Raw genomic sequence first — 22193 nt, 5'->3', positions numbered from 1 at the left:
TTTTTTTGCATGTTTATACTCTTATGTATTCCTGGTGCCCAGGGAGACCAGAAGAGGGCTGATTCCCTGGAACTGGAGTTAAAGATGGTTGTGAGCTGCTGCCATGTACGTGCTGGGAATTGAACCAGGGTCCTCTGGATTTGCAGCTAGAGCTTTTAACCACTCAGCCATCTCTCAGCCCTTTATTTTGAGACAAAGCTGTCATGTAGTCTAGGATGTTCAGGACTGCAGGTATGCACCACCATTTACACAGCAGTCTTGGTTCTAGAAAACACCCCTCGGCATCTTCTGTTTATGTGTCTATGAGATATCTGTTGTTGGGTTTACTGACCAGGATAACCCCATCTTAATCAGTTATGTCTGCGGAGACCATCTCCCCTCAAGGCCACATTCTTAGGGTATGATTGGAGAGGACATTATTGAACCTGGTATAACTAGAACTTAGAACAGTCTTTGTGGCTACCAGCAGGTTTCAAATGCTCGGTGACATGAAGACAAACTAATAGAACTGTTCTGTTTCAGAATATCTTCCCTGAAGTATTTAGCCCTTTGCTAGAGATTGGACCCAGAACTGGGTAAGTGCTCTACCACGGAGCCATGCCCAGTCTCGGGTTTGTAGTCACTGACTTCCTCTGAAGCTTCCTGGAAGTCACTGTGCATAATAATAGACCTATTGGATTTAGTGCTCACCATAGCCCTTGGGACTTTATCCAGTCGCCTTTTTCCTTTTAAGTTTAATGGCTGGGAATTCAGGCTCTAGTAGGTTCCAATCACTCTGATGGAGTAGAGTCTATCAGAAGTGAAGGCCTGGGGAGGTGGGAGTCAGTCAAGTGCTTGCTGTCCAAGCACAAGGAAGCACGAAGGATGAGAGAAGGGTCTGGCCAGCTGGTCAGGCTGAGTGGGTAGGCTCAGCATGAGACCATGGCTTAAAAAAGAGACACCAGTCAACCTCCGGTTTCCACACACTTGCACACATACATGGACATTATACAAACAAGCATGTGTGTGAACATTTGCATTCATTACAAAGTCATGGACGCAGAATGAGAAATATTCAGAATAGCTGAGGATGCAAGGGTAGGCATAGAGACAAAGGCCTCAGTCTGGAGAGGCTGGAACAGACACAAGGCCAGTGCCACACTTCTGAACTTGGTGCAAGTGTGTAGCTCTGACCTTCCATGCCTCTGTTTCCTAATGGATGGTTTACCCATGTGATAAGCCACAGAGCCAGCCTGAAACTCTGGAGCTGAAATGCTCCGTGGTAAAAGTGCCCGAGTGACATCGCTCCGTGACCCAAGTTCCATCTCAGCCACCTGTATGGTGGAAGACCCTGACCTTCACGTGCACACACACGCACACACAGGACACCTGCACACGTGAAACTAACGTTTCTGTACAAATCCCTGAAGCAGCTGACTCCTCCCCCAAGGAAGGAGCTGGGCTTGCTTCAGTATCCAGCCCCGATGCCCAACTGTAACATGGGTCTTGTTCCCAGCTCCTAGACACTGTCACTCCTGTGTGCCAGTCTGATGCACATTAGACTGAGTCAGACACTAGGGAAGAAGGCCTGGACTCATTTTCTTGATGTCATCTGCAGGCTAAGGACTTTGTCATGCGTCCTGACTTTTTTCAATTGATCTGGTAAAACAAGGCCTCTTCTCCACTAAGCTTGAACCAGGTCAAGGTCGCCTGCCCCTGTGTTTCTTTGTCTTCATCCATTCATCCCTGCCAGGTTGGATGCCTGCCAGATGGGGACAACTGTAAGGGGAGGTGGGCTGTGACAAGGAGGGCTAGAGGAGGCCAGGGAGAGCCAGTCTCACCTGGGCAGCAAGGCCAACCCCAGGACTTGGACATTTCCCAGATATCCCTGCCTCCTGTCACCCCTCCCAACCCCCCACTGCTGATCTTTACCCTCCATCCAGTTGTTATTTAACTCACAAGGGGGTGCAGCTAGCTAGCCCTGTAGTGGGGACGCCAGAAAGTTACTGGACTGTGCTCAGGATGGAGATGCGAACCTCTCAGGTAAACTCTCCCCTGGTGTAGAGGGTGAGAGGGCCCTGGGAGCCCCCTGCAGTCCCACTCCCGGTGGGCAGAGCTGGCTCAGCCCGAAGCTCCTGTACTTGGGAGTCATTTGTACCCTACCCATTAGGAAGCCAAGTGATGAAAAGCGCCAGGTGCCTGCCTGTGTCCTGGCCTGTGGCTGAGAAGTTCTGGTGGGAAGCAACCATGGAGCGGAAGGGCCCATCAGGGAGTGCTTACGAAGCTAAGACTGCCTCCTTTCAGGTAGGAGCTCCTAGGACCTCATCGTGGCTTGTTTTGCTTTCTTGTCGGTAAATAGACCTCTAGGCTTATGGATAGCAGACACTGCAGGCTCTAGAAAAAAAGGCCATGTCACCAGGAGCTCTCTCCTGAGCAGGTGATGTTAGGAAGCCTACTCTTTGCTCTATTGGGACTTCCTCAGAAACCCCGCCGCTGTATCACTAGGTGATCTGGAGTCTGAGAAGCAGGCTAGTGTCTCCTGTGTTACACAGGAGGCAGGTGAGACACCTAGCTCAAGGCCAGATCCCTGCTGACAGCCATCTCCTAACCGCATGCTTGGAGCAGATGGGGCAGGAGTCAGGTAGGGCCTGGGGCGGAGCCTGAGTTAACACCCTGTCAATCACTAAACCACTGTTTGCGTTAGGCCCTGTTGTCTTCCTTAGTAAATGGGGTTCCAAACACAACCTTTCTCCGAAGCAATCGTAAGGGTTAAATGAGACCGGACATGTGTGCTCCTCCCAGAGCAGGGCCTCGTCTAGAAAGGACTTACTGCCGGGCCTGGTGGCGCAGGCCTTTAATCCCAGCACTCGGGAGGCAGAGGCAGGCGGATTTCTGAGTTCGGGGCCAGCCTGGTCTACCAAGTGAGTTCCAGGACAGCCAGAGCTATACAGAGAAACCCTGTCTCGAAAAACCAAAAAAAAAAAAAAAAAAGAAAGGACTTACTACTGGGACTGGAGGATGTCTGTAACTCAGGTGATCACTTGCCTACCATGCACTGTAAAACCAGGTGTGGCTCATACCTGCAATCAAAATGCTCAGGAAATGGAGGTGGGAACGTCTGAAGTTCAAGGTCATCTCCATCCAATCTACATGATCTTGTCTCAAACACAGCAAAAGCTCTTTGCTGTTATTTAGGGAAAGTCAATGTACAGATGATAACTACAGCCAGGCTGTGGTGGCCCACACTTAATCTCAATACTCAGGAGGCAGAGGCAGGCGGATCTCTGAGTTTGAGGCCAGCCTGGTCTACAGAGTAAGTTCCAGGACAGCCAGGGCTACACAGAGAAACCCTGTCTCAACAAAGAAAAAGAAAACTAGAGGCCAGAGAATGGCTTCAGTGGAAGTGCTTACTGATCTTTTTGTTTTGTTTTGTTTTGTTTTTTTTGGTTTTTTTGAGACAGGGTTTCTCTGTGTAGTCCTGGCTGTCCTGGAACTCACTNTGTAGACCAGGCTGGCCTCAAACTCAGAAATCCTCCTGCCTCTGCCTCCCAAGTGCTGGGATTAAAGGCGTGCGCCACCACTGCCCGGCTTGCTTACTGCTCTTGCAGAGCAAGATTTGCTTTCCTGAACCCACATCTGGCAGCTCAGAACCTGTCACTCAGGTTCCCAAGGGCTTATGATGCCCTCTCCTGGCCTGTGACACTGCCTGAACATGATTGTTGCACATACAACATATGTTGTACACACACACAAATGTAAATAACTCAAACTAGCGTGGCGGTGCGTGCCTTTGATCTCAGCAGTCAGAAGGTGCGGCAACCTGGGCTACATAAGGTGACCCAATCTCAAAAGGCAAGACAACAAAATAGACTAAAGTGCTGGTCTGAGACCCAGGGGTGCTGCACTACTTTCCTTTCTCCCTGCCTTTCTTCCTTCTTTTTCTTTAGGCCAGGGTTTCTCTGTGTAGACTTTGCTGTCCTGGAACTCACTCTGTAGACCAGGCTGGCCTCCAACCCAGAGATCCGCCTACCTCTGCCTCCTGAGTGCTGGGATTAAAGGTGTGCACAGGTGTGCACCTGAGAGTGGCATATGTATGTGTATGCGATCTTATATGCATATGCAGGAGGAGGCCAGAGCTCTTCTTCCCTCAAAGGCTCTCCACCTTCTTTAAGACAAGGTCTCTCATCTCTCGTTGAACCTGGACCTCACTGTTCTGAGAGGCTGGGAGTCAACCGAGCTCCAGTACCCTCCCTGTCTTTGCTTCCCAGCCAGGGGTTTCGTGCTGTGAAGCATGGCACTGGCTTTTTTTTCTTGGGTGCTGGGAATCAAACTCAGCTCCCTACACTTGTGCAGCAGGCATGTCAACCCCTCCCACACACACACCCATCTCCCTGGCCCGTGCCTTCTGCTTTTTCATCGTACGTATTCCATTTCCTCTCTGTTTCCCTCTTCCTTGAAGCTCTCTCTGCTTTCTGACTTTGTGATCCCATGCCTGGATCCCACAAGGAAAGCAGAACATGCAGTGTGAGTCTTAGTGGGTGTTTATTCTGCTTTGTATGATTTCCAGCCACATCTGCTTTCAACAACCACCTTGGACTCCTGAAGCTCCTTCCTCCCCCTCAAGTGCTGAACCACTACTGCTGACTGTACCACCTTTCGTTTGTTTTGAGGCAGGGTCTTGCTATGTAGCCCTGGCTGTCCTGGAACTCACTATGTAGATCGAGCTGCCCTTGAACTCACAGAGACCCACCTGCCTCCACCTCCCAAGTACTATGTGGCCTGCCATGACTGCAGGTGCCTCTGCCCACAAGCCCGGCCCAGAAGTGTTTCTTTTGAAATGGCAACACAACAATGTACTTCAAAATCTCCACAGTACAAAAGGTTAACAGGCAAAGGGAATGATTGCGTCAGGTACGCCCTGAACCTGAAACGGGGTCAGTCATGCAAACGTTTGAATGGTCCAGGGCAGAGGGACAGAACAGCGCAAAGTCCCTATATTCATTTTCTGTGTGACCCTAGGCTGGTTGAGCAACTTCTTGTACCATAGTTTGCTGCTCTGTGTAGTGAGAGTGGTCACATTGCTATCCAGGCTGCTAACAGGATTAAACTGTTGGTGCTGAGTGATCATGAAGTGTGAATACCAGCTAAAGGGGCCTGGCCGATGGTCCAAGTTGGGGACATGCAGAGTTAGGAGTTTATCACTCAGGCAGTAGAACCCACAAGGACTGAACTGCACTGAAAATGAGAACTTTCTGGGCTCAGAGGAAAGGTAGCAAGAGGATCTGCGGACGGATCGGGTGGATCTGATGGATCTGAGGGAAAACCTGTAGGGGAGTGGAGAGCCTGGAGTGGGTGGGGCTTGGCATAGGGTGTGGGACAAAAATGGGGTTCTGAGTCTGGCCCAGGGCTCAGGCTACTGAGCAAGGTGGATGTGAGCAGTTTGACTGGGCACACCCCACGGCACCACCAGGTAGGCATCCTGCTGTGGGAAGCCGCAGGACTCCGTTCTGGGGTGAGGAAGGAGCAGTCTGGGGTCTCCGCAGACCTGCGGGAGTCGGACTCCAACTCTAGGGTACCACAGAAGCTGCTGGGTACCACGGAAGACCCAGATCTGGGGTCCCTGAGCCGTATGGAGGCCAGGGACGTCATGTTCTCAGTCCAGGACACCGCTGGATGTCTCGGAAGAGCTGAGAAGTGGAGGCCCGCGGGAGGACTCTGGCCTGGAGACCGAAGGGAAAAGGGCACGGGGAAAGCTCCGTGGTTACCGCAGGGAGGAGGGTCTTGGCTGGCTCAGGTGGCTTGCTTGATGGGCCTCTTGGGTTGGTGGCAGCCATGGCTGGAGTGCAAGGAGGCCTCTTGGCGGGAGGTTAGACGTGCTGCCCCTTAGAGGAAGACCTACTCCATTGCTCCAGCATGGCGGATCCCAATGAGAAGAGGCAGTCCACGGTTTCTAGACATTTATTGTAGGAAGGCAGAGAGGGAGAGAGTAGGGAAGTAGAGGCTGGCCATGGCCACATGGAGACAGGCAGAAATGGAAAACGGAGAGAGGAGTAAGGGGTCAAGAATAAGCCGGGCGTGGTGGCGCACACCTTTAATCCATTCCCAGCACTCAGGAGGCAGAGGCAGGTGGATTTCTGAGTTCGAGGCCAGCCTGGTCTACAGAGTAAGTTCCAGGACAGCCAAGGCTACACAGAGAAACCCTGTCTCGAAAAACAAACAAAAAAACAAACAAACAAAAAGAATAAGAGGTAAGAGAGCGAGCGAGGAAGGGGCAAGCAGCTCCTTTTATGGTGGGCTGGGCCATCCTGGCTGTTGCCAGGTAACTGTGGGGGTGGAGTCCAGACAATACCAGTAGCTTGGGGCATTGCCTACGTGACTGATGGCCACACATCTCTATGGGGGTTGGAGGGTTGTTTGAGGCTGTAGCTGGGACAGGAGCTAGGGGCCCTGAGGGCATGGCCGAACACCTTCTGTTCCTAAGGGTCACAAGGGTTCCAGGCCTGTGCTCCACTGGGGACCTGGCTGTCTGTGCACAGCTCAGTGTCCCACAATGGGGATCCCGAGTGAGCTCGGAGTGGCTCCAAGATGGATGAGTGTGCCTCAGCTAGAGCGGCCTGGGCCAGCTTGAGCAAGCTTCAACAATCTCAGAAGGAAGCTGTCATGAGCATGGCAATCTAAGATACTGTGGTCTGGACACTGTGGGTGAGAGACCAGGAGGCTACTGGATGGCCCTGCCTGTGGCACGGTGAAATTATCACAGGACCTAGGACACCAGTGTGTCAGAGAGGTCTGAGACGACAGAGCAGAGAGAGCAAGGCCAGCAAAGTATACCCTTAGGACGGGAAGGAGAGAGAGCCAGTGGCAGGAAGCCCAGAAAAGCAAGGGCATCAGGAGGGAAGTGGCCCGTTCATCCCTATCATCTGCTGCCTGAGATGGGAACACAATGGCTTCTGGGCACAGGCTAGATGTCAACCCCCACCCCCCAGTCGTTCTAGAAGGCATGATTGCAGGGCCTGCTTTTCAGCTGATCGTTGCCAAAAGAGGGGAGGGAGGCAGTCTCTTCAGTAATTCATCCTCTGCTAATCTGCTGGTGCTACTGTAACATGTCACTCACGCTCCTGTGTGAACCCTAGTGAAACCCATTTGGTCACCAAAAATAATAATAATAAGGAAGAAAAGACATGAGGGCTGGAGAGATGGCTCACTGGTTAAGAGCACTGGCTGCTCTTCCAGAGGACCCGGGTTCAATTCCCAGCCCCTACATGGCGGGCTGCAGTCATCTGTGACTGTAGTCGAGGGAAACTGATGCTTCTTTCAGCTTCCTCTGGTATTGGCACCTGTACAGTACATAGACATGCATGTAGGCAAAGCATCCGTACACGCGACATAAAATAATAATTTTTAAAAAGTAAAGATGTAGCCGGGCGTGGTGGCGCACGCCTTTAATCCCAGCACTCGGGAGGCAGAGGCAGGCGGATTTCTGAGTTCGAGGCTAGCCTGGTCTACAAAGTGAGTTCCAGGACAGCCAGGGCTATACAGAGAAACCCTGTCTCAAAAAAAAAAAAAAAAAAAAAAAGTAAAGATGTGAGAGTATAAAGGGGTGGATTAGGTGGGAGGAGGGGGTTGGAGGAGGATGAGAGAGGATAGTAGGGGTGAATATGATCAAATACCTTATATCCATGTTTGCAAGTGTCTTAGCCCCTTTGTGGCCAGAGGCAAAGTGAGGCTCTGAGTATCAGAGAGGGGAGGTGCCAAGGGGCGGGTGTCTCTGTAGTCCATTAGTGTAGACATTGGAACATGGAGGATCCTTGCTGTACCGGGGTACAGAGGTGCCCTCACTGGTCTTTTCTTTTTTAAAGATTTTATTTATGATAGATAGATAGATAGATAGATAGATAGATAGATAGATAGATAGATAGATAGATAGACTGTAGCTGTCTTCAGACACACCAGAAGAGGGCATCAGATCCCATTACAGTTGGTAGTGAGCCACCATGTGGTTGCTGGGAATTGAACTCAGGACCTCTGGAAGAGCAGAGCCATCTCTCCAGCCCTACTTTTCATTTTGTTCAAGGCAGGGTTTCTCTGTGTAGCCTCAACTGTTCTGAAACTCACTCAGGAAACCAGGCTGGCCCAAAACACATATTCATCTGTGTCTGCCTCCTGAGTGCTTGGATTAAAGGCTTGTGCCACCGCTGCCCAGCTTGCACCCCCCTTCTGCAAAAACCTCCTGGTGTGTTTGGCTCCCCTTGTTCTTTATAGCAGTCCAGGTATAGAGACCCAGGTGAGGAAGGGACAGCTGGACTTCTTCATTCAGATCTCTGTGCTACGGAGGGGACCAATCAGAGCCGGGGATGCTTTTCTTAGCATCACACAGCAAGTCCAGGGGCTGCAGAGAGCATCATGGAGCTGACAGACTTGTGTGTGGGTGGTGGGGTGTGTGTGTATGGGTGTGTGTAGAGGGGTGTGGGGGGGTAGGGGGTGGGGGGTGTTAAACAAGGGTAGATGTTAATCCAAAAGTTTGGGTGTGTGCATTAATCTCCCTGAGCTTCGATTTCTCCTCCTACAAAATGAGGACAATCTCTTAATTCCCAGAAGGGCTATGAGACTTCTGATGCCCAGGGTAGTGTCAGCACTGCCCTGAGAAGATCTAAGGATGCCCTGGAAGTGAGGAAACTAGTTCCATCTCCGCTGCTGGGTACAAGGTAATATGTATGAGCACGTGTGCTGCAGACTGCCCTTGACTTAGTCACTGCACTTCTTTTTTTTTTTGTTTTGTTTAGTTTTTCTTTTCTTTTTTTTTTAATAGTTTTTTGTTGTTGTTGTTAAATATTTATTTATTTATTATATGTAAGTACACTGTAGCTGTCTTCAGATATTCCAGAAGAGGGCATCAGATTTTGTTACGGATGGTTATGAGCCACCATGTGGTTGCTGGGCTTTGAACTCTGGACCTTCGGAAGAGCAGTCGGGTGCTCTTACCCACTGAGCCATCTCACCAGCCCCTTGTTTTGTTTTGCAAGACACCCTGTCTCGCGTGTGCAACCTTAGCACCAGGGAGGAAAGAGAATATGGAAACAGTATGGTATAGAGTCACCTATATCGTGTTGATTGCTATCTGTGAATACAAAACTGAAGACTAGGGGTAGCGCTCAGTTGGAAGCGTGCTTGACTAGTGTGCATAAAGCCTTGGGCTGGATCTCTCGAAGTGTATGAACTGGACAGGATAATGATGCAAGCCTGCGAGGTTAGTCCTCAGGAGGTGGAAGCAGGCAGATCAGACGTTCAAGAGCAGCTTTGATAGATTGTGACTTAGATAGAGGCCAGGGTGGGATGTATGAGACCCTACTCCAAAATAATAAAATTAATAAGTATCCTTGGGACAACAAAGGACACAAGGTCCAAGGCACAGGTGACATGCCCAGAAACAAGGCACCACTTATAATTTCCTGTTGCAACTGGAATAAAACCAGTTTAGATTGGCAGAATTTCCAGTGCTCTGTTCTGCTCTGTGTCTGCATTTGTTTCCAGTTAGAGCTGATGTATACCGTCCAAGGGCTCAGGGCTTCAGACCTGGCTCTAGAGAAAGCCTGTGGCAGGTAATGAAGCTCCTGTCTGCCAGGCAAGGGTTCTGCTGCTTAGCCAAAGATGAAAGGAATCAGGGCTGCAGAGAAGGCTCAGCAGCTAAGAGCACTTAACTCTTTCAGAGGATAGATTCAGGTTCCAGGACCCACAGCATGGCTAGTTCCAGGGGATCTGAGCCCCGTCCCCCTTTCTGCCCTCTGCTGGAATTGTACAAAGGTGCTGCACAGACCTAAATACAGACAAAACACCGGCATAAAAGAGGGAATAAATTAAAAGGGAAAGGAAGCTAAGTTGAGTAACCTGGCATACAACTGTATTCCTTGAGCCTTAGAAATATTTCTAGCACTTGGGGAGATGAGGCAGGAGAATTGCTGAGAGTTAGAGGCAAGCCTTGGCCATACAGGGAGTTCCAGGCCACTGTAGACTGTCTAGTGAGATCCAGTCATAAACAACAAAAAGAGCAAAGAAGGAAACAAGAAAGAGGGAGGGAGCTAAGCCGAGTTCTGCCTCACTCCACCGAATACACAGAAATAAGTCCTCCCTTGGGATGTTGTATGCCTCCAGTGCCACTTCTTACAGATCTGACCCTCTGGAGGACAGAACCAGGTACACAGACGCTTTTATTTTAATATTGTTGTTAGTAGTGCTAAGGGACCAATCCCAGTGCCTTTGCGTATGCTAGGCAGGACCTCCCTCCCCCTTTTTGAGGCAGGGTTTCTCTGTGTAGTCTTTGCTGTCCTAGAATTCACTCTGTAGACCAGAATGGTCTTGATGATCCACCTGCCTCTGCTTCTGGGACAGAGGTTCTCCTAGAGGCACACACTGATTTTGTGATTGTCAGAAGAAAAAAAGGGGGTGGGGTGGGGCACAAGGGTTATAAAACCAGTCAGTGGGTAGAGGAAGGTTCTGAAAGAGGGTAAAAAAACCTAGAAAGATTGAGAGGAAAGTGGGCCGAGAATGAGTGAAGCTGTTTGCTGAAATCCACACTTGGGGAACACCAAACAAAAATGGCAAATTCTGTAATTTCAGCACCTGTATGAAGGAGGCAGAGGATTAACGTTTAAAATTGTCCTGGGCTACATAGTGAATTAGAGGTAGACCTGGTTTGCATGAGACCTTGTTTCAAAACAGAGGACTATAGCTCAGTGGCAGATTGCTTGTCTAACATGCATGAGGCTCTGGATGAGATCCCAGTAGGGTATGAAACCAGCCCTGCTGGTCTAGACGGGTCCTCTGAGCACTGGAATCTCAGCGCTGGGGAAGTGAAAGCAGGACCAGGAGGTTAAAGTGCTCTTTTGCCACATAAAGAATCTGAGATGAGCCGGGTGTGGTGGCGCACGCCTTTAATCCCGGCACTCGGGACGCAGAGGCAGGTGGATTTCTGAGTTCGAGGCCAGCCTGGTCTACAGAGTGAGTTCCAGGACAGCCAGGGCTACACAGAGAAACCCTGTCTCGAAAAACAAAACGAGGGGCTGGAGAGATGGCTCAGTGGTTAAGAGCACCGACTGCTCTTCCAAAGGTCCTGAGTTCAAATCCCAGCAACCACATGGTGGTTCACAACCATCTGTAACAAGATCTGACACCATCTTCTGGAGTGTCTGAAGACAGCTACAGTGTACTTACATGTAATAAATAAATATTAAAAAGAAAAACAAAACAAAAAAGAATTTGAAACTGGCTGGGTGCAGCTGGGGGGGGGGGTGTGCAGGAGGGGAAGTGGGCCAAGAATGAGTGAAGCTGTTCACTGAAATATATGCTTGGACACTTTGATTCCAGCACTCAGGAGGCCAGCGCAAGGAGATCTCTGTGAGTTTGAGGTCAGAAGTACTTTCAGAGAGCAGATGTCCAGATTTCTCCCAAAACAGCCCTTGCTTATTTAAAATAGAAATCTCTGCTAAGTATTTAAGCCCAATGTAGAAAAGCAGGGGAGACTGAAAACCCATTGCCTTTGTCCAGTGCCTTCCACAAATGGAAGTACCTCCTCACTGACAATTAGGAAAGATTACTGTTCCCTTCCCCAGAGGGCCCTCAAATCCACTCTCCACCTCTAGGGAGTTTCCAAAGCCCTAATAAGAATCCACACCTTCCCCTAAAGCCAGAAAATTCACTCCAAATTTTTTATCTTTTTTTGTTGTTGTTGTTGATGTTGTTTTGGTTTTTTGAGACAGGGTTTCTCTGTGTAGCCCTGGCTGTCCTGGAACTCACTCTGTAGACCAGGCTGGCCTCTAACTCAGAAATCCACCTGCCTCTGCCTCCTGAGTGCTGGGATTAAAGGCGTGCGCCACCACTGCCTGGCCACATTTTTTTATCTTTACTTAACATTTTTGCCTGTTTGCATTGTGCTTTTGGAGGCCTGAGTCGGGTCAGATCCCCAGTTTGGAGTCTACAATTGTGAGCCGCAGTGTGGGTCCTAAGACTGACTTGAACCTTGAGACTTAGCCACTGAGCCATTTCTCCAAACCTAATTTCATACGAGGCTCCAGGTCCCTGCTGATGAAGCATCCGAGGCTCCAGGTCCCTGCTGATGAAGCATCCTGGGAGCATCCCGGTCCAACCAAATGGAAGAAAGTCTTTCCCACGGTCTCCTTCTTAGCCTGGAAGTCCCCCTGGAACTCCACAGGCCTCGATAGGGGCGTCTTCCTTCCGGGAAGTCTTCCTAGGTTTCTAGAGTGACTTAAGGGTCTGAAGAGACGGGGTCATATTCTTGACCGAAAAGACCGCATCCCCACTGTCTGAGTGAGCCGGGACATTTCGGTGCTGGGAATTGGTGACACAGGCATCTGCCAGCCCTGTAATTCTATTCCAGCTCAGCGCTGGTCTGGCATGGAGCCGGGACGGAGAACTGCTGGCTCGGAGTGGCTATTTTGGGATGTACAGCGAAGTCCTTCAGACCTGGGGCACAGACCTTTGGAGGATGGCGACGACAAGAGTAGAGAGTTCCTTTAAGATGGAGGACCCCTCCCAGGAACGCCCTGTTCCCTCCTCCCTCCCCGGCAGCGCTCCCCTTAGAAGCATGGCGAGAGCAGCGCGCCTCCCGGACCAACTGCCCCTCAAAAAGATGGCCGCGATAAGGCGCCGCTTCTCATTGGTCCGGGAAAATCCAGAGACTCTGATTGGTGGGCCTTAGGGTCGCGTCAGGGCGGGGCGGGGCGAAGCGGGGCGGCTCCGGCCCAGGCCTAGCTTGCGGTGGCATTAAGACTATGTCGTGGGCGCGGAGCCGCCTGTGCTCGACTCTGTCCCTGGCAGCTGTTTCTGCGCGTGGTGCAATAACGGAGGGCGCGTCGCGGCGGTGGTTGAGCGCGTGGCCAGCGCCGCAGGAGCCGGGCATGGAGTATCAGGTTTCTGACCGTTCCCGCGGGCAGACGGTCCCGTACTGACACGTGGGCAGCACCGGAGCCGTGCTCCGCTCTCCGCCAGCTGCTGGGGCCACCGGAGCATGAAGTTGCGGGGCTCGAGAGGCGGGGACATCCCAGAGCCCGGGGGAAGTGACAGGGACCGGAAAGTTGGGCTCAGGTGGCCCGATGTGGGAATTCTGAGAGCGCGTGTCCGGTGTTGCAGAGGGAATGGGCGCTGGTGACACACCAGGACCTCCAGAGTCTGAATTGAGTTTTAGAAGTGACCCCAGAGTCTGCATGGGCAATGCAAGATGAGGGGAAGGGAGGAGTTCTGGAGTACAGAGTGGAAATAACCCAGGGGGATCTGGGATTGGGGTCTTCAAGACTCGAAGACTGGAATTCAAGTATTCAGAATTGGCCGGCGGGCAGGCAGAAAAAGAGGCAATAAAGAGACCAAGAATCTAGAACAAACTGCAGAGTACTGTGCCAGGGTCAGTTGTCAATGACCAGAACTTAATGCTGGCCAGGCAGGTGGCACCGGTTTAGGACTGTGAGGCTTCCAGCCAAGCCTTGAGGATAAGAGGGCAGGCGACCAGTCTGGTACCCGAGAGGAACTGCCTAAGCACAGGTTTCTCAGAATGTAGGGTAATTGAAACACAACTGGATTTATATCCTCAAATGCCTCTCATTTCGGCCTCTCTGTTTATTTTCTGTTTCCACTCCCATCCCCCAAAGGTCTCCTGAGGCTGTCTGTACCCACCTGTGGATTCTGGCCCGATGACTTGGGCGTACTTTCCCACCCTCTGTACCTCCTCTTCCAGATCTAATTGCTTACTTACATCGTCTTGTCTTGGGGTTGGAAGGTGGAACTCCTGAGTCTCAACTATTCCAAAATTCAAAGTTCTTAGATTTCTAATGTCCTGGCCCCCACTCAGTGGGTGTCCAGTATAGTGGTAGAGAGATTAAGGACAAAGTCTCCCTCCCAGGGTTGGCGTTGTGTGTGAAGGCAGAGGGCATAGAGGCTTGGGGAAGGCAGCCCAGGAAATGAAGGTCCGTTAATCTTGCCAGCTTTACCTGGCACTCCCTGGGTGGGGCTAGCTTGCCCGTGGCTCCCATATTTGCTAGAACTGGAGATATACCAGGGCTGTCTCCACCAAAAAGCTGTAGGCAAAGGCAGCGTGGCTGGTATAACCGGCTTGTTGCCCTGTTTTTGCCACTGCTGGGCTGGGTCCCTCTGTCCTTAAGGACCCTCACTAAACTGGGACTATGGTTGCCAGGATGCTGTGCGTACGCTCAACACCCTGCAAACCAATGCCAGCTATCTGGAGCAAGTCAAGCGCCAACGGAGTGACCCCCAGACGCAGCTGGAGGCTATGGAGATGTACCTGGCACGGAGTGGACTGCAGGTAAGGTTGTAGATTCTGCAAACACCTCGACCCTATCTGCATGCGAGCCCAGTGGCTGAGGCAAGGACCTTTCTGTCTGTTGTAGGTGGAGGACTTGAACCGGCTAAACATTATTCATGTCACTGGGACCAAAGGGAAGGTAAGAATAGTCCGGAAGGAGTCCATATGGTGGACTGGTGCCCATCTACCTTTTGTTTTAAAGATGTATTTATTTATTGTATGTGTAGGAGTGCACTATCGATGTCTTCAGACACACCAGAAGAGGACATTGGATCCCATTATAGATGGTTGTGAGCCACCACGTGGTTGCTGGGAATTGAACTCAGGACCTCTGGGAGGGCAGTCAGTGCTCTTAACTGCTGAGCCATCTCTCCAGCCCCTGCCTGCCCGTCTTTTTTGTTTGTTTGTTTGTTTTGTTTTGTTTTGTTTTGTTTTTTTCTAGACAGGGTTTCTCTGTATAGCCCAGGCTGCCCTGGAACTCCCTTTGTAGACCAGGCTGGCCTCGAACTCAGAAATCTGCCTTCCTCTGCCTCCCGAGTGCTGGGATTAAAGGCGTGCGCCACCATGCCCGGCTCAGCCTGCTTTCTTATAGCACCCAGGACCCCCAGCCTAGGGATGGCTCCACCCACAATGGATCAGGCCCTCCCTTTCAATCACTAATTTTAAAAATGCCCTTATACTGGATCTTGCGGAGGCTCCCTCTCTCAGATGACCAGCGCACGCCAAGTTGACATAGGACTGTCGGGCTTGTAAGGGAGGAGAGTTTGCTTGGCTGTGAGTTCCGGGGGATGTGGTCCCCCTTGGCAGGTGATCGATCACATGATCACATTGCATCCTCAGTCAGGAAGGGATGGATGCTGGTGTGTGCTCCTGTGCCTCTGTCAACCTGGCCTGCCCGGAGGCTTGTCTCCCTGGTGATTCTAGGTGCTGCCAAGGCGACAGCCAGCAGTACCCATCATTTCATCCCACCCGATGCTTTCCAGGGCTCCACCTGTGCCTTCACTGAACGGATCCTTCGGAATTACGGCCTGAAGACTGGCTTCTTTAGGTACTGGGCTGTGTGTGTGTGTGTGTGTGTGTGTGTGTGTGTGTGTGTGTCTCAGCTCTTTAGAAGGCTATGGTGCTAGAGCCAAGGTCAGCCTCTCTGCCCCTCCCCCAGTATTTGTTGATTCTGCAAACATTAAATCCACAGTGCCCGTGTTAGCCCACTAATAGCAGCCATCAGTTTCCATAAGGAATAAAATGGAGGGAGAGGGACCGGCTGGTGTCACAAAAGGTGTGGCCTAAGTACCTGGCTGGAAGAGCCAGGTGACCTTTTTTTAATTCAAGTTCCAATGTAATTTTTTTGCCCATTAAATTTTTTAATTATTCTTCCTACTTTATGTGTATGTGTATTTTGCTGCATGTATGTGGTTTATTTATGTGTGTGCTTAATAGAACTGGAATTACACAGGGTTCTGAGCCGCGTGTGTGCTGGGAATGAAACCGAGGTCCTCTGCAAGAGCGTTCAGCTCTTCATCACTGAGCCATCGATCCAGTCCCAGTTTGAGGCAGGGTTGCCCTAGCCCAGGCTGACCTGGAACTCACAGTGTCCCTCAGGCAGGCCTACTGCCTGAGCTCTTCCTACCTCAGTCCCCTGCCGGAGTTGTAGGTGTGAGCCACCACACACACAGCTTGGTTTTGCTTGCTTTTTTAATGTTTGTTTTGTTTGGGGGGTGGGCTGTCTCTCTATGAAGCCCTGAGTGGCCTGGAATTCTATAGATTAGTCTGGCAAAGAATTCACAGAGTCTAAGCTGCCTCTGCCTCTTGATTGCTGAGATTAAAGTTGTGCACTACTTTATCCAACTTTGAGTATGATTTATGTGTGCATGGGCACACAAGCATATGTTTATCTCAGTGTATGTTTTTCTGTTCTTCCTCTCCCTCTCCTTCTCTTCCCCCCTCCCCCAACCCCTCCCCTTCTCCTAGCCCCTTCCCTCTCCCCTCCCCCTTTTCTCTTCCCCTCCTCCTATCTCCTTTCCCCTCCCCCTCTTCCTCTCCTCCCCTCTCCCTCCCCCTTCCCCTCCCCTCTCTTCCTTCTTTCTGGAGTTCCTAGATTCAGCTGGATGACTATGCCTTAGCAGCCCCCCAGGGATGCTCCTGTGTCTGCCTCCCCAGCAGTGGGGTAATCAACTCACAGCCGCTGGCTGGTTTCCTTTTGCAGGGGTAGGGGTGGGTGTGGAGGGTGGAGTGTGAGAATACTGGGGATCTGAATGCAGGCCCTCATACTTGTGTGGCAAGCACTTTACTGACTAAACCATCTCCCAGGCTCTCCAGATCCAATTTTTAAGCACAGAGATGTTTGTCAGCTAAGATGTCTCTGCAGTAAGGAACACAAACCTGACTCAAAGGTGTACAGAGCCACAGGTTATGGCCTCCATGTCTGAGTCTCCACAGGGAGGCAGTAGAGCTCTGCCAGCCATAGCTGTGGTTTCTTCTGGAGGCAGCGCCCCCTTGTGGTGGCTCACAGACATCAGTGGAGATCCCACAAGATGTGGAGCTGTCTTACTGATGTGAGCCTCTCCTTGCCTGTCACCTTAAAGGAAGGACGTTTCAGAGGAGTGCATATGAGTGTACTCCTGGGGACTTGTTCCTTGAGGGAGGATCGTATCCGACAATAGCTTTGTCAGTTCTGTCAGGCCACTTCCATAACCACCTGAAGCCAGTTGGCTGTGGCCATTTCAGATCAACTCCATGTCAGAGTCTGACATGTCAGTTTCCTGGAACTGGTGATTGTTCAAAATAAAGACATGGAAGCTGGGCAGGGCGGTGGTGGTGCACACCTTTCATCCCATCACTCAGGAGGCAGAGACGGGCTGTGATTTCAAGGTCAGCCTGATCTAGAGAGTGAGTTTCAGGACAGCCAGGGCTACAGAGAGAAACCCTGTCTTAAAAACAAAACAAAACAGAAAAGGAAGAAAGGGAGATGACTTGGTGTGAGAGGGTCTTTGAGGACTTAGAAAGCAGGCGTGTCTTAGGAGGCTTGTGTGACTGTGGCCACCGCAGCGACAGGCGCTGTAATCATAAAGGACAGTATATGTCTGTCACTGACCAAAGGTTGTAAAACAGTCTAGGACTATGTAAGGCAACCGTCTATCTTCTAGAATAATCTTCTGGGAACCGAATGTGGTGACACATGCCTGTAAAATCTGTCACTTGAGGAATAGAGGCAGGAGGATCAGGAATTCGGGGTTATCCTCAGCTATGTGGTGAGTTGGAGGTCAGCCTTAGCTATATGAGACCTTAAAAAAGAAAAAATGCTAAATAAAAAGAGTAATCTTTTTTTTTTTTTTTTTTTTTTTTTTTAAAAGCCGGGCGTGGTGGCGCATGCCTTTAATCCCAGCACTCGGGAGGCAGAGGCNGGTGGATTTCTGAGTTTGAGGCCAGCCTGGTCTACAGAGTGAGTTCCAGGACAGCCAGAGCTATACAGAAAAACCTGTCTCGAAAAAACCAAAAAAAAAAAAAGCTTGAAAACATGTAATGACTATTTCATTACCTTAGGTGTCTTAGTGCATGTGTGTTTGCCCGTGTGTGTTGCTGTAGCTCATGTGAGAAGTCAGGAGACAACCTTTGGCAATGGTTTCTCCTTTCACCTCATGAGTTCTTAGGATGACCATACATTATCAACTTTGGCAGCATGTGCCATGTCGCTGGTCCCTGCTAATCGTGTTAGGAGTAAAACCTCTAACTACTGACCTTGGTCTACGTGGCCATCCAGCCAGCTTGCAGATGTGGATGCGGCAGGGGAATGAATCCGACAGTTCCTCCTTCTGGATTTATTGCTTTGAGACTGAAAGGCGGATGGATGTTATAGGCATGTGTTAGCAGAGTTAATAATCCTTTGGGGCCCAGAGACGGTGTTAGACCATCATGGGGACAGGGCTATCTCCCTCCTTTCTGAGGCGGGGTTCTTCGTTGAAAGTGATATTGTAGGATGAACCCACCCACCTACCCACCGATGGACGGGAGGCCGGGCTACGGACTGGAGGTGCCGCCAAGCTGCTGGGGCGGGGCTTAGCCTCTGCAGGGTCTGTACGCCCTAGGCAGGAGCTCAGAGTCTTGAGGACTTCATGGAGCCTCGGGAACAGGGCAGACACAGCCTGATTAGGACAAGGAAGGCCCGGGAAGGGGGGAGTCCCGATGACCCCAGGTCTCTCCACAGCTCTCCTCACATGGTGCAGGTGCGGGAGCGGATTCGAATCAACGGGAAACCCATCAGCCCCGAGCTCTTTACCAAGCACTTCTGGCGCCTCTATAACCAGCTGGAGGAGTTCAAGGTACTGAGGCTGGGGGGCTAGGGAGGGCCCATCTCCCCAGAGCAGGGGCTGGGGCCGTGGGGGTGAAGGGCTCTGGCCCTGACTGGCTCCTCCTGTGTGCAGGACGACAGCCACGTCTCCATGCCCTCTTACTTCCGCTTCCTTACGCTCATGGCCTTCCATGTCTTCCTCCAAGAGAAGGTGAGTGTCTTTCCCTGTGTCTGAGTCCTTGGGGGGGGGAGGCAGAGCATGAGTGGAGGGGCTCCCTGCTCCCTGCGTGCTGTCTACTCTCCTACAGGTGGACCTGGCAGTGGTGGAGGTGGGCATTGGTGGGGCTTTTGACTGCACCAACATCATCAGGTAAGGGAGCCGCTGGGGGACAGCCCGAAGCCTGCGCTGCCGGCAGCTCGGCACTGTGGGGGGAGCAGCCCAAAGCCTGTGCAGGGGGCTCAGCACTGGGGAGCAGGACCTTCTTGTCTCTTTCAGAAAGCCAGTGGTGTGTGGAGTCTCCTCTCTTGGCATTGATCACACCAGTCTACTAGGAGATACGGTGGAGAAAATAGCATGGCAGAAAGGGGGCATCTTTAAGGTAACATAGTGGGCCAACGCAGGAGAGGTTCATGGGCGCCCGGGGTCTGTCCTTCTAATGCTTACAGAAGAATGGCTGTGGCAAGTCAGGACCAGGTCCTAGCTGGCTGCACAGCCTGGCTTCTCATCCTTCTCCCTCTGTGGCCTCAGTTGAAATCAGTTCCTGTCCCTTTTTCCTGGTGTGCCTGCAGCCTGGTGTCCCTGCCTTCACTGTGGTACAGCCAGAAGGTTCCCTGGCTGTGCTGAGGGATCGAGCCCAGCAGATATCAGTGAGTGACTGGCTGGCTTGGTGGGGTGGAGGGTGTGCTGACTAGAAGAATACAGTCTCCTGTTGGGCTTTGGGTTCCTCATATGTGCAAGGGGTAGCAGGGGCTCCAGGACACCTCTGGTTCTAGAAGCAGGTCTTGGCAGGCCCTGGTGGTTTTGGTGGTTGGTGGTGGGCCCAGGTGGTCAGAAGGCTTTCTAACGTAGCAGTGGTGGCAGCAGGTCAGCTGACCAGCTCTTCCCATCCCCTCACCCACCCCCACAGTGTCCACTGTACCTGTGTCCACCATTGGAAGCCCTGGAGGAGGTTGGACTGCCATTGAGCCTGGGTCTGGAGGGAGAGCACCAGCGCTCTAATGCAGCCTTAGCCTTGCAGCTGGCCCATTGTTGGCTGGAGCAGCAGGACCACCAAGGTAGGTGGGCCAGTGTGGGCGTGCAGGTGGGCAGCTCCAAGGCATGAGTGGAGCCTACCTTGGAGGGGTCTGAATCCAGACTCACACCCTACAGACATCCAGGAGCTGAAGGGATCCAGGCCAAGCATACGGTGGCAGCTGCCCCTGGCACCTGTGTTCCGCCCTACCCCTCACATGAGGCGTGGTAAGTTGGAACTTCCTCCCCAGTCGGGAGACTGCACATCTCTGTTCTCCCTGAGTTGTATATTGAGTTCCTGTTGTATCTTTGCCCTTTCACATGTCTCTTTTGGTTTCCTGTTTGGGGGTTGGGGCAGTTGTAGATAGTGCCTCGGGGTGAGCATTCTTCTCTGGCCTAGAGTTCACAGCTCAGTTTTCCTACCTGCCAAATGAGATGCTGATAACACCCACTGCCAGGGGCTGTTTGGATGGTTCCTGACGTGATGTCATTCAGGTGTGAGCCCAGCGCCCGGAAGCCTGGAGCAGAGTGCCAGTCAGACTGAGGGAGGATGCCTCTGTGTCCGTCCTCTAAACTGCTTTCATCCCACAGTAGGGCGCCAACTGTTAGACCCCCGTAGAACAGCTTCAGTGTGCCAGGGTTGCTGTCAGGGACAGGGACAGCCCTGGAGCAGATCTTGGATCAAACTCCAGCCTTAGCCCTCACTTGCTGTGTGAGCACAACACTGGCTGTCACTTGGGAATGTATGATTGTGTAATAGCAGCCTCATCTCAGGGCTATCTGGAGGATTCCACAGCAGGACAGCCCATTCCAGGAACCCAGGGGCAGCCATTAGGAAGTGGATTTGCCTGCAGAGACAGGAGATCACAGGCCTTATTGAGGATCCCAGAGCACTGTCTCATCTGCCTTTGCCAGGGCTTCGGGACACAGTGTGGCCTGGCCGGACACAGATACTCCAGCGGGGACCCCTTACCTGGTACCTGGATGGCGCCCATACCACCAGCAGTGTGCAGGCCTGTGTACACTGGTACCGCCAGTCATTGGAGCGCAGCAAACGCACCGATGGGTGAGCTCTCTTGCAAGTCTGTCTGAACATGCAGGGGCCAGGTCCTGGGTAATAACCCCATTAGGGCTAATTTTAGTAGCTATCAGTGGGCTGTAACCTGCTCTTAGGAAAAAAAAAAATGCTATACTGATAATTCTTTAGCAATGATGCTGCTATATGGTACATATTTGAAAATGTCCTAAATGGTGTTTCAATGATAAAGTCTGCACTCTGGTGCTGGAGAGATGGTTGTTAAAGGCCCTCGCTGCTCTTGCAGAGAACCCACATGGGTTAGATTCTGGGGAAATGGCTGGAATGGGCTGGGAGGGAGGGTAGAAGGCATGTCCCACCCATTTCTTCCTGATGCAGAGGGTCTGAAGTACACATCTTGCTCTTCAACTCTACTGGTGACAGGGACTCTGCTGCCCTGCTGAAGCTGCTGCAGGTAAAGGACCCACCTGGAGGGTGGGCGGGGCGGCAGGTGGCCCTTGTTCTGGTGGGCGCTGAGGCCTGGACGTCCTCAGCTGTAAATGGAGCAGATTGCGCGGCTGCTGGGTCCAGAGTGGCTCCTCGGATCATTTCCCACTTCGGGGCAGGAGGCTGGAGTGGTTCATATCCTGAAACTACTCCAGCCTGGGTTTGGGGCCTGTTCCTCAGCTAGGCTGCCCTAAGTAGGTACTGCCTGACTCTCCATTCAGAACAGTACGCATAGGCAAGCACTCTGTTCAGTAGGCTGAGCACTGGGGCAGATGGGGCGGCTGTGGAGGGTTACTACATACCCCAGGGCAGTGGGTGTCTCCAGAGGTGTGGCCTGGGGGGTATTTGGAAGTCAAGTGGGGGTGAGAGACATCTTTCAGAGAACTGATACTAATAATGTCTCCCCTTGGTCTCCCAGCCCTGCCAGTTTGACTACGCTGTCTTCTGCCCCAACGTGACAGAGGTTTCATCCATAGGAAACGCAGGTGAGAGGGGACAGATGGTATGGCTAATGCCAGGTGCCTGTGGTAGACTACTCAGTGAGGAACAAGGACTTGCAAAGCATGCTAGAAGACAGCGGGGGTTTTTGGTTTTGGTTTTGGTTTTTTGGTTTTTCAAGACAGGGTTTTCTGTGTAGCCCTGGCTGTCCTGGAACTCACTCTGTAGGCCAGGCTTGCCTCGAACTCAGAAATCCGCCTGCCTCCTGCCTCCCAAGTGCCGGGATTAAAGGCGTGTGCGCCACCACTGCCTGGCAATTTTTTTTTTTTTTTTTTTTTTAAAGATTTATTTTTATTGTTTGTGTGTGTCTGAGTGCCCAGCTCTGTGGAGGCCTGAAGTCATTAGATCCCCT

At 51.6% G+C, this 22193-nt stretch overlaps 1 protein-coding gene across 2 annotated transcripts in view; it reads left to right on the top strand.

Annotated features, from left to right (window-relative positions):
• The first annotated feature begins 1950 nt into the window (after nucleotides 1-1950).
• Nucleotides 1951-22193, top strand: part of Fpgs (folylpolyglutamate synthase) — a 23554-nt gene continuing 3311 nt past the window's right edge. Inside the window, exons 1-15 of one of the 2 annotated variants that reach the window (XM_029536009.1) lie at nucleotides 1951-2022; nucleotides 2150-2283; nucleotides 14177-14305; nucleotides 14391-14444; nucleotides 15289-15353; nucleotides 18507-18621; nucleotides 18724-18801; nucleotides 18899-18960; nucleotides 19087-19189; nucleotides 19380-19457; nucleotides 19718-19865; nucleotides 19960-20049; nucleotides 20737-20887; nucleotides 21236-21311; nucleotides 21762-21828. In XM_029536009.1, the coding sequence (XP_029391869.1) occupies nucleotides 2161-2283; nucleotides 14177-14305; nucleotides 14391-14444; nucleotides 15289-15353; nucleotides 18507-18621; nucleotides 18724-18801; nucleotides 18899-18960; nucleotides 19087-19189; nucleotides 19380-19457; nucleotides 19718-19865; nucleotides 19960-20049; nucleotides 20737-20887; nucleotides 21236-21311; nucleotides 21762-21828 (1339 nt within the window). In that variant the 5' untranslated portion in view covers nucleotides 1951-2022; nucleotides 2150-2160. Of the gene's footprint in view, nucleotides 2023-2149; nucleotides 2284-12361; nucleotides 12903-14176; nucleotides 14306-14390; nucleotides 14445-15288; nucleotides 15354-18506; nucleotides 18622-18723; nucleotides 18802-18898; nucleotides 18961-19086; nucleotides 19190-19379; nucleotides 19458-19717; nucleotides 19866-19959; nucleotides 20050-20736; nucleotides 20888-21235; nucleotides 21312-21761; nucleotides 21829-22193 lie in introns of those variants that run through there. The other variant, XM_021193428.2, reaches the window with a different exon arrangement.

This window comes from Mus pahari, chromosome 3, assembly GCF_900095145.1.
Source record: "Mus pahari chromosome 3, PAHARI_EIJ_v1.1, whole genome shotgun sequence".
Taxonomy (NCBI): Eukaryota; Metazoa; Chordata; class Mammalia; order Rodentia; family Muridae; genus Mus; species Mus pahari.
This window is presented reverse-complemented; position numbering and strand designations above follow the sequence as displayed.